The following is an 11962-nucleotide window of genomic DNA, read 5'->3' on the forward strand; positions in this document are numbered from 1 at the left end:
AAAATGTGTTTTTATGTGTATCAGATGTTCTGTGGGGTGAAAGCCTGTGATGCAGATTCAAGAGTGTCTGCTGCTCAATCTAACTTACTTCCTGTGGATCCTAAAGGTGCCTACTCTCTGTCTCTCCGGGACTGGGACGAGGTGAAGGGCGACAACGTCAAACACTACAAGATCCGAAAGCTGGACAACGGAGGTTATTACATCACCACTCGGGCCCAGTTTGAGAATCTGCAGAAGCTGGTGAAACACTACACGGGTATGCAGCACATTCATCTTATTCTCATGTGGGAAGCGCTTAGACAAATAGTTATTTACAACTGGACAGCTGCTCTTACTAAAAGTAGTTTTTCCTTCAATGTTCAAAGGTTTTGTTGTCCTATGCACAAAAGCAGCAGCAGTAGTGTAGTTGTTGGCGATGAACATCTTAAGTCCTGGGCCAAGCCAACAATGCGGCATATAATTAATTACCGTACTTTGCGGACTATAAGCCGCGACTTTTTCCCCCATTTTGTTTGTACAGCTAACGGCCACTAGGGAACCTCCTAAATCTATGGATTTTACAGGTCAAATTAACCACCTTTAACTCTATGGGCTCTAGGACCGGTCCGCGCCCGCCACCTTTAAGCGGCGGGCTCCAGCAGGAAAAGCTGGAGGCCGGAAAAGAGTGAGACAGGTAGCGCGCCAAAGTAAAAGTGGAACCGAGAGACGGAACGAGAGCAAGACAGACGGACAATTTAGCTGCTGCGGCTTATATGCAGGTGCGCTTTATAGTCCGAAAAGTACGGTAACAGGAAGTCAAATAGTGCAATAAAAATAGTGCAAGAGATACAATGGTGCACTTTAAATGCAGAAACAAGTCGGCTGTTCTCTGAGTGTTTTATGTGAGAAAATAAGCCAATGTTTTATCAGTTGTAGGTTTTGCGTCTTTGAAATAAAAGTATGTTATCCAATGAATGCAGCTCTGGCAGGAGGAAATGCATTATTCAGCTGCACATCTGCTGAAATACATTCTGAGTTTGTCTTACAAACAGTTTTCCTCCTGTGGTGATTTTGAAGCAGTGTCTTCACTGATCCGCTCACAGCTCAGAAATCACGTCAAAGTCCCAAAACAGCAAACCATGTAAGGCTCAACCCGAAAGAGGCATGAATGTAAAATGTCTCGTAAATAAAAAAACAGACTTAAGCCTGCTGTAATCTTCACATTTGAAAGGCAGGCAGCAGTGCTGGGGGAGATACCCAGCTGATAGTCAGAAGAACGCGTCTGGATGATGAACACACACACAGGACAAACTGTTTATGAAGAACACACTTACACTCAGAGGCAGCATCCATAAACAAGAGGATGTTTGTTTTACAGCTCCTCAACATTTCATTTAGGTCTTGTGTTGTTGACACGGCTTGCTTCCACACGATTCATGTAATTTACTCCCGGCAGGGCGCCTTATAATTGACTCTTTGTATTCCTCTAAGTGCAGGCTTTACACTCGTGACGTGAGTCAACAATACCTGAGAACAGCTTACCTGTTCAGTAGCTTCACTATAACAGGCTGCTGCTCGCTGTGTCTCCCTTTACTGGGTGCAGAATGACAATCATGCGTTTCATGAGATGGTTTGAATGGCCTCTTTCAGCTGCTACACTTTGACTACAAGCATAACTCCCGTTGCTGCTACGATTTTGTTCTTAACTCAACACAGTTATTTAGTTTGCTACCAGGCTGGAGGCTGATAATTCAAACATTCTTTTCTTTCTGTCTTCACATGTCTGTTCCTGTCCAGAACATTCGGACGGTCTATGCTACAGGCTGACGACCGTGTGCCCCACGGTGAAGCCTCAGACTCAGGGACTAGCTAAGGATGCTTGGGAAATCCCGCGAGAGTCTCTCCGACTGGAGCTCAAACTCGGCCAGGGCTGCTTTGGAGAAGTCTGGATGGGTAAGAAACCATTAATGCTGTTAAAACACACACGCATGGACTTTGGCTTGAGAAGATGTTAATGGTTTAACCGTAAGGCAAACAAATTGACTCCCAGCAAATGTGGTATTTCTTGAGTATTTTCTTTTCTTGGTCACACCAGAAAGAAGTACTGTGAAATACATTTTGCACAGGCTGCAACTGGAAATAATTGGTGCTGGGCGTTTGGGGTCATAGAAAATACTTGTGCTCTTTGAACCTAGCTGGAAGGTTTGAACACACAGGCTAAGTAACATTTACTCCTCTGTTACGGCTGACTGCATCTTTGATTACTTTCATCATATATTAATCTGCAGATTAGTTCCTTATTAAGAATTGATTTCGTTCATTTAATGCCAGAAAATATTGAACAACACCTTTTACAATTTCAAAAGCCAAAGTTGCCATGTTAGTAACATTTGATTATCTGGACACCAATGAAACAACAATGGTGTTCATTTCAACAACATAGAAGACAAAGTAAACCAGCAAATATTTTCATTTGAGACGCTGGAACCAATACATGTTTGCCTTTATTTAATTGAAATGGTCTGCATTCAGTCCAGCATGTTGATGATAACACTCTATGTTATAGACCGTTAAAGCGTTTCCGTTGGAGTCTCTGTGAATTCCACAGAAATGCTGGAGCAAAAGCTGTATGACGCGAATGCAGGTTGGATGTGTGTGAAACTGGTCAGCTGATGTTAGAGTATGGAAAGCCTGACGTATCACACGCTGGGATGCATCCACCACTTTCCTATGTCAGCACCGCAGATACATTTGAATACACACTCTAATATTTATGTTTGAGGCTCACACTGATGATGAATTATTAAATAATATAAACAACTGCATGGGCATCCACTCACACGGCCATTAGGGTTTACATACAGATGCAAAGCACCCGCTGTACATTATTTATAACTGATGTCGATGTAATGTGAAACAACTCGGAGGCAGTAAATGCACACGAACTGGGTTTATAGATTTGCGTTAGTTTCAAGTTGAGACTGACCTCTGTAAAAAGCGTGTCTTGATGCCTCGCTGGCCCACATACTGATGTAAATGCTGATTACTGTTGAGCTACACACACGCACACACACATAGCTCAGTAATTACAGGTCACCTCCTGCGCTTCAGTTCTCCGGCCTGCATGTGAGACGGGGCTTTCAGGGAACGCGAGTCTCTTTCAGCTCCAACTCTTTCATTACGCGTGGCCTGCAGCAAGCCTCGACCTGCGAGCCTCCGCTGAGCAATCCCAGGAATCCCTCTGTCCCTCTGTCCCTCTGACCCTCTGTCCCTCTGTCCCTCTGCTATTGATGGTTTTACACTCGGCTACAACTTCTGACTGACCGTTTGTGTCTGTTTATTTGCAAATACATTGCATATACACAGACAACCGGATAAGAAAATACAGTACAGATAAAGGCGGAAACAGATGTTAAAATGTACAATATATTCGAGAATATACTAATAATAATACTTAAAAATACTTGACTACAAATAATAATATGAATCAATGTTGATGGCAAAATATATATGAAAAAAAAATACAAAAATGTAATTTAATTGAGTGTGTGTGTGTGTGTGTGTGTGTGTGTGTGTGTGTGTGTGTGTGTGTGTGTGTGTGTGTGTGTGTGTGTGTGTGTGTGTGTGTGTGTGTGTGTGTGTGTGGTGTGTGTGTGTGTGTGTGTGTGTGTGTGTGTGTGTGTGTGTGTGTGTGTGTGTGTGTGTGTGTGTGTGTGTGTGTGTGTGTGTGTGTGTGTGAAATAGTCATGTTTGATTTGATGTCACTGAGTGAAACAAAACAAATAAGGTAAACCCACATGGATACACTGAAATCCAAAGGGCGAAGCAGCTACTAGAACTCCTGTTTGTTCCACATTGAGTTTTTATATGATGCCTTGTGCTGGTTGACCTCCATTGTTCTCCATGTGCTCGCCACCATATATTATTATTAGATATTATCATTGCCCTACTTTGTCCTCCAGCGTGTGTGTGAAGTTTGTTCTGTGTGATTCATTCACGAAGGTCAGCGCTGTGACGGAAGCCGCCGATCTCCTGCCTCAGCTCATTGTATGCAAACAGGGCGTGAGTAAGTGGCTCTGCAGCAGGAAGCGGCTGATTTGAGCCGTGGAGTGAGAGCAGCTCCTCTCACGCGGGAGCGCTGCCAAGGATTAGTGTCATGACGGCGGATTTTTTAGGACCGACTTTTCAATCACTTAAAAGGGGTCGAAAAGTATTTAATGGACTCTGTGTTTTAGAGTGACGGTGTGTGTCACTTGAGGCATTGGACATGCCTGAGAGGAATCATTTCCGTCATCATTTCAAGGTGTTTCAGAGCAAGTGCACCAAGTGTTTATTCACCACTGTTTAGTCAAAACTGCTCCACCAAATGAACATCGATTTGAATATCAACCCTTTGCTAAACTCCAAGAATGAAACATAATTACTTATTGCCATCAATTCAGAGAAACAGGGTCCGACCATTTAACGAGGTTTGACTAAAGCACCATTCAATCTTGAAATGAAATAAGGAGTTAAATACCGAATTAAGGACCCTACGTCCACACGGTTCCGTCGCGTTGAAGCTTGCCGGTGGGCGTGTCTGGCGCGCGACCAACCACCAATCACATTAATCTCCCACCCCGGACACTCAAGCACGCAGGTGATTGGCTCGCGCTTGTACTGGCATGTGATTTGATTGGCTGGCGCTTCCGCCGACACTTGAAAAGTTGAACTTTTCTCAACTTTCGAAGAGAGCAACAGAGGCCAAGCGACGTGACGGAACCACAATGCAGTTCGGCAAAGCTTGACGTCACCGCATTCAAAGTGAATGGGAAGCATCTCCGTTGAAGCACGCAACGGAACCGTGTGGACGTACCGTAAAGGGTCTTTAACATATTGTGATTAAATGTAGTGTTACATTTATGTTCCCTTGTTGTTCCGTCTTCCTTGTTGATGTTGGAAATGTGTGCACGACTTGAACTGACAATAAATTATTGTTTGAAATAGAACATTGTTTTATGGTTCATTTCAAACCCGAGTGATCATTTTGTTTTGTTTTATTCAGGCACATGGAACGGCACTACTAAGGTTGCCATCAAGACCCTGAAGCCCGGCACCATGTCCCCAGAGGCCTTCCTGCAGGAGGCTCAGATCATGAAGAAACTCCGGCACGATAAACTGGTTCCTCTCTACGCCGTGGTGTCCGAGGAGCCCATCTACATAGTCACTGAATTCATGGCCAAAGGTACGAACTCAAAAAGCAGAAGTCAAGTATTGGCACACACCACAGACATTGTGGATAATAACATTAATGTAGCAAAGCAACCATCTTTAACCTCTTATCCAGACAAACATCATTATGATGACTCATTGAAACCCTGAGTGTGACTCTTGTTATAAGAGCGCTTAAACTTTATTGGTCTGTGAGAGCAATAAAGACCAACATAAAACTGAAGTTAATGCAGAAAGCCTCCATGATGTTTGAAGTCATGTTGCCTTCAATGTGTTTTTGGTTATTTGAGCGTTTTCCGAACTCTCAACTAATGCTGAATCAAGTGTTGTTTTTACACTACGCCCAAACAGATATATTCACCCTGCTTTGCTCTGAACTCTGGCAGGTAGTTTACTGGACTTCATGAAGGAGGGAGACGGTCGATATCTGAAGCTGCCGCAGCTGGTGGACATGGCTGCACAGGTACGATTTATAAAACAGTGTGTGAACAGAAACAGAAACTCCCACCTGCCCGGCTGCTGTTTTAACTCGGTGTGTGAGAGGAGCACTTTCATGCATCAGCAACAAAACAAAGAAAGCTCCATGTGGGAAACTTCCCAGCCGTGTGTGTATGAGTCAAATATTCAGTCTCAGTTTGGTCTCCGCCTGGCTGTCATGTTTATTTAATATCCTATCTGATATCTCTACCCCCCCCCCGTCACTGTGTGTGCGCCTCCCCTGGTTTTTCACCACTTAACTGCCACAGTAGCACTTAAGCAGCGCTCATCAGAGGCCACTTGAGCCGGCCGGTGCGCTAACCCACCGCGATCTGCTCTTAATTCGCCTCTGCACACTCCCAGGCTTCTTCCTCCTCGCTCAGCAGCGGAGGGGGAAAGTGTTTGAGCGTTACACCGAGTTAAAGATCCAGATAGTCGTGTTAAAGAGTTGTCCAGTTGTTGTCGCAGCTGCATATCATCTCGTATTTAAATAACTAATATTAGGGTTGAATGATAGGCCAATGACCCCGCTAATTGAGTATTATTATTGTAGTTTGTAACTTTAGATGGTTTCATTTGTAGTATCTTGGATTTGTAATGACTGTTTTTAAGTTTATTAAACTGTAATTTGACTAGGTGTTTCTGTTGCCCTATATGTTAATGTTTTTGTACAGCCCTTTGAATTGCCTTGTGTTGATACATGCTATATTAAAAAAAACTTGCAGTGTTTTATTCAAAAGTAATTATTGATCATTTTATTTTCATTTAAAATGATTCAAATCTCTTGCTTTGGTTGCATCCTGGTAAAACATGTATTTTCTGTCTCCTCCCCCCCGTTTCTTTGCATGGCCCGCTCCCATCTCAGATCGCAGACGGCATGGCCTTCATCGAGAGGATGAACTACATCCACAGAGACCTGAGAGCCGCCAACATCCTGGTGGCTGATAACTTGGTGTGTAAGATCGCCGACTTCGGCCTGGCTCGGCTCATCGAGGACAACGAGTACACCGCCAGACAAGGTCTGTATTAAGAACTGGCACATGTGTGCCTGCCTTTTCTAAGAACCACATCAGCTATAAATACATGAGAAAGTGATTCTGAACCCTTCAGGCCTTCTTTGGTGCTTCAATATAACCTTTGGAGTCACTGGTTAAACTAAAACTGTTTCAAGCATTCAGGAGTGCTTTTGGATCCCAAAAACCTGTTTGAATATGAAGCGTTTGGTGTTATTGTGAAAAGATATCAAGTAATTGCTTACATTTTATAGACCTTTTGACCGTTTAAACCAAAAGAGAATCGGCATATAAATAAAGAAATGACAATAATTAATTACACAAGCACATGCTGACACTTTCATTGTACATTCAGTATACCTGCATCACATATCACAATGTTTCACTAACTTAATGAACAATCAATTAGTGTTTTAACTGCAGGTTAATGCCCCAAAGGTCAGATCAATCAATTGTGAAAATATTGATGAATCCTTTTTGGTTTTTATTCTCTTTTTTCCCAGGTGCTAAGTTTCCCATCAAGTGGACGGCCCCTGAAGCCGCTCTGTACGGACGCTTCACCATCAAATCTGACGGCTGGTCGTTTGGTATACTACTGACTGAGCTGGTGACCAAGGGCAGAGTGCCGTACCCAGGTAACGATAAAGAAGCACAGATGATGAGGAGAAAACTGTTTTGATGTGTTTTTTTCCCTTTTCATTTGACATGAAGCTTCCTTTTCCTGCCGTCTATATTCCTGGCCCCCTACGGTCAGGAATAGGTTGCACTTCCATGGGAAACAGGAATAATTCATTAACCTCGCCTCAGGATGATTCTGAAATTCAACTCATCGTCCTTTATTAATAGCACTTTCCCACACATGTAGATGATATATAGACATATAGATGATATATGTCAACGTATATGTGTAATGACCAGAGTTGGGTGTAACGCGTTACTGTAATAATATTACTTTTGTCGGTAACGGAGTAGTGTAACGCGCTACTTTTATAATGCAGTAATCACACTACAGTTACTAACATTGTCCCGACTTCGTTACTTTCTAAAATCAGTCATAATCAAACCTCAACAAACACCTGCAAAGAACACATGCTAAGGTGAAGCTAACGCACAGCTATTTGTTGTTTGTTTATATCACGTAGTCTGTTCTTCTTCTCTGTTTTCCGGTTGTTGCCTGTTTTGAATGACGAATACACACTACCGCCGCCTGCTGGTAAGGAGAGTTATTGCCACTCACGCATGCGCAGTTCGTACGTGCTCGGCTGAAGTCTTTGCGGTGTCTGGTTCCAGTGCAACACATGGCCAACACGCAGGAGAACACGCCGACGCAACAGCGTGAGCAGAGATAGACTGTGCAAAATATACAGATAGCAGGAGACAGAGGACAGCCACGGTCAGATAGGAAAACATTCAGGATCTGGATCAGTCTTATGCGACAATGGAAACTGAACTAAAGAGAACATTTGAAACGTTAGCAGTCTGCGTGATCTGCCTGCAGGGAGGGGCGGGCCGGCCCTGCGAGTAAAGTAACGAGTAAAGTAACGAGTTACTTTATGTAGAGAGTAACGAAGTAGTGTAATATATTACTTTTTTTTTAAAGTATGTAACGACCCCATCTCTGCTGAAATGACTTGTTAATGCATGGGAAAGTTGTGCTCTCACATGATCTCCCTCTTCCTGTGGTGTGCAGCCTCATGTCTGCCCCCTGCTGGAGGACAGCAGTGCTGCAGTGCGTCTGTGGCACTGATTACAGAGCGTGCCATATGGCAGACTTAACCACCATCTCATGTAGAAGGCCATCTGGTTCCCAGGGCCCTCTTTGGTTTCAGAGCAACCCGTTTGGTCTAATTATTCGCCCCAGAGCTGCAGATTCATGAGGCTGAGCCCCTCTTTTCGCTTCTTAAAAGAGGAGTATGACTCACGGGACATGTGTGGCTCTGTCCTGCTGAGCTGCAGTCTTTCTAGGCCTCTCTTTTTTTCTTTTTTCCCCCCAGTCTTTATGAATTGTATTCCACATTCACAAGCACAAACACGCACGGAAATAAACAACCCCGAAAAACAATGACAAATCAAAAAGTACATTATATCACTGTTACATTCAGACACATTAAACTGACGTGACAGCACTCAAAGCAAAGACATACAAAATAAATGAATAAATAAAAAGTAGTTACACTTCCTCTTTATTTCTGCCCTTTTGTTTTAAAGAAGCGATATGAGGCACGTATACCGAGATCACGCAGCAAGCCTGGGAACACATCATCTTTTTTTCTATTTCAGTCCTTCTTATATATAGATTCACACACACTCATTCAGATATTCAGACATGCACGTTATTAGAGATGAGGGTTTCAGATTTAAGACATAAATCACGCTAACACCTCAGCATCCGAAGTCCCCACGCTGCCATCGTATCCGGGTCCCAGTAGTCGCTCCGGGCCCTTCCTCTCCCCCAGAGTCTGAGATAATCTGATCCCCTCTCTCCCACAGAGAGACGCAGTGGGAGGATGTGGTTGGGACCATACCACTGTCTCTGAGTCACAACCTCTTTTAGCTGCTGTTCAGCTCCCCATGGAGCGGTTTCAGCGCCGTGTCACCGGGTTCGGGATCACTGTCTTCCTGTCTTAGGAAGATATCCACGTCTCTGGTGCTTTAGTAGTGCAGGAAAAGCCAGAAGAAGAAGCAGCACTGTGGGAGTGGCAAAATCCTGTAGGGGTTTATTTTAGCCAAATATGACTGGTCGGTTAGATTTTAGTAAATGTTTCTGCCCTGTATGGGTCCTTACAGGAAATACTGTTCCACCTAGGTTGTTTTTTCCTTCATCTTTCTCATTTCACAAAGTGGATGGGCTTCTTTTTTAACGCTGCCTGATGCCAACACGTTTCTCCTGCTTCAGGCTGTGGACTGGGTTGTTTCCTGATAAGATTTGCACAATGTTTCTTCACCAGAAAACTGGCCCCTTGTCATCCATTCTCTTAATGAACTCCCACTGACCCACAGAGGGAAGTCACATTAACATGATTGTTGTTAACACTAATCCATGTAGCTGTTCGTTTAAGTGGCATTTTATGAAATGTAATATCCATCATGTTCCTCTAAATCTCTGCCGTCAAATAATAGCTACAAAACTATAACTAATGTAAAAACCCTATTAGTTATGAAACAGTATGTATCAATATAAAAGTACCTACAATTTTAGGAAACGGCTGAGCTAATTAATTTTGGGACACGTGTTAAATATTACTTGAAAATGATGGTCATGTTTTGTACCCAGCTGTATTACATGATGAGTGATGCACACGGGAAAGTGTTATGGTTAAAAACGCTAGATGTCCATTCACACTGCATGTGTTGTATTTTCTCTCCAGGTATGGTGAATCGAGAGGTTCTTGAGCAGGTGGAGCGAGGGTACCGCATGCCCTGCCCCCAGGGCTGCCCCGAGTCCCTCCACGAGATGATGAGGCACTGCTGGAAGAAGGAGCCGGATGAGAGACCAACCTTCGAATACATCCAGTCCTTTTTGGAAGACTACTTCACAGCCACAGAGCCACTGTACCAGCCCGGGGACAACCTTTAGTTGGGGGGGGGATTGTTTGGGGGGTGAACTCTGGCTTCATACATCAGTGGAGAGCAAAGCCGGGTACAACACAGGACTTTCGACATGGGGAAAAGCCTTGATGAGGCTGCAGAGACAAGGTGTCAAAGCTACAAACTAGTCCACAGCCACCCTGGTTTATCTGCAGAAGCAAGAAGAAAATGTTCCCTGAAGTAGAGGGACGTCCCTTGGCTAATCGGGGACCAAATGTTTGAGGAAATGTCCAACTGTGCAGATTGGTGCTGGTACTTTAAGCTTTGGGAAGCCTGCTCATCAGAATAATCCACATGGACCGGCCACAACACTGTGATCAAACGGAGAGGGGCTGTCTTCTCATTTTAAATTGATGGCTACTTGCAGACGCACCATTTTTTACTTTTTTAAATGCCCCCTCATCTAATTCAACCCCAATTTATTTTACACAGTTCTTTGATATTGAAGTCAAGATCTTTTGTATGTACATGAGTTTGGTTTTTAAATGCAGGTTGATGGGTTATGTTGTTGACCAACAACTATGGTTGACATGTCAGTGTGTGCTGCGTCTGTGAAGCTGTGATGGAGGAGGTGCGAGGAGGAGGAGGAGGAGGAGGACTGGTTGTACTTTACGGATGAACGAATGTACGGAGAGATCAAAGCAGATGTACACACAGTACGTGCAAAGATGTATTTTCAGCAGGTGTGATCAGGTGGATGAGTGAGAACATGAGAAAGCCGTGTTTAGAAATCCTACAAATTATATTTAATACGGTCGCTTGAATGGCAAATCACATCGGATTTTAATATGCTTTTTTAATTGTTTTTTAATTTAAACGGGGACTTGAAATCATAAACAGCTATTTTGATAATATTCATGTGCGATAACTTTTTTCCTGTTTAACATTTTATAAATGTTTTGAATATCAGCTGTGAAATTGAAGTATGTTTGAGTAGTTATCGGAAATAAGCATCTTGGTGCGTATTTCCGATTGCTGTAAAAGAATCTTAACAAAGTTGCACAGTTTTAAAATGGCGGTTTTCCCATCTATTCCTGGTGAAGGATTATGTTAGGTCTTTTCCATGATCATGTAAATCATACATGCTGCTGTAGTATTTCTTTCTGTTCTTCTCAGTAAAATACCACCAAACTAAAACTTAACATGCCTTTACTCTAAAGAATTCTCTGTCTAACGGAGGGAATCCTTTCATCTAAATCCTACAACACCATTTTAATTTGTAAATGCACAACCAGCCATGTGTTAAGGAACAACGGCTGTCAGGTGGTATTTTCCTCTCTAGCTCCCCTTTATGGTGTTCTTACTTCCCAGAGTTATTAATACCAGACAAAACAAACACCGTGCACACACAGTGGGCAGGTCAGGGCGTTGGTGCTTTTATAAGTAATATAAAAGGTTACCTCCGCTGTCTGTCCAGCAGTATGAGATGGGAAATCGTACTGTCAGTCGATAAGTAATAATAAGAATCGGACAAAGATGTGAATTTCTTTAGTTTTTCTTTGTGTTTCACTCACAAGCTAATATGTGATTGTTCCTGAAAATGGAACTTGAACTGGTGGGGAGATGATAATGACATTACTGAGAATGGTAACTAATATGATTTTGTTCAGAAAAAATAAAAGTGTTTCCTCAAAGGAGTCTTTTAGCCTTGTCTTGTTCTTTGCAAGCAACATCCAACCTCGTTCAGATCAGCC

The 11962-nt window shown here is 43.1% G+C and overlaps 1 protein-coding gene across 1 annotated transcript in view; it reads left to right on the forward strand.

The window, feature by feature from the left end:
* yes1 (YES proto-oncogene 1, Src family tyrosine kinase) overlaps positions 1 to 11906 on the forward strand; it is a 33270-nt gene extending 21364 nt beyond the window's left edge. The window contains exons 6-12 of the mRNA XM_034104044.2: positions 107 to 256; positions 1777 to 1932; positions 5024 to 5203; positions 5577 to 5653; positions 6533 to 6686; positions 7184 to 7315; positions 10049 to 11906. Of these exons, the coding sequence (XP_033959935.1) occupies positions 107 to 256; positions 1777 to 1932; positions 5024 to 5203; positions 5577 to 5653; positions 6533 to 6686; positions 7184 to 7315; positions 10049 to 10257 (1058 nt within the window). The 3' untranslated portion in view covers positions 10258 to 11906. The remainder of the gene's footprint in view (positions 1 to 106; positions 257 to 1776; positions 1933 to 5023; positions 5204 to 5576; positions 5654 to 6532; positions 6687 to 7183; positions 7316 to 10048) is intronic.
* The last annotated feature ends 56 nt before the right edge of the window (positions 11907 to 11962 follow it).

The sequence above is a fragment of the Pseudochaenichthys georgianus genome, chromosome 17 (genome assembly GCF_902827115.2).
Source record: "Pseudochaenichthys georgianus chromosome 17, fPseGeo1.2, whole genome shotgun sequence".
NCBI lineage: Eukaryota > Metazoa > Chordata > Actinopteri > Perciformes > Channichthyidae > Pseudochaenichthys > Pseudochaenichthys georgianus.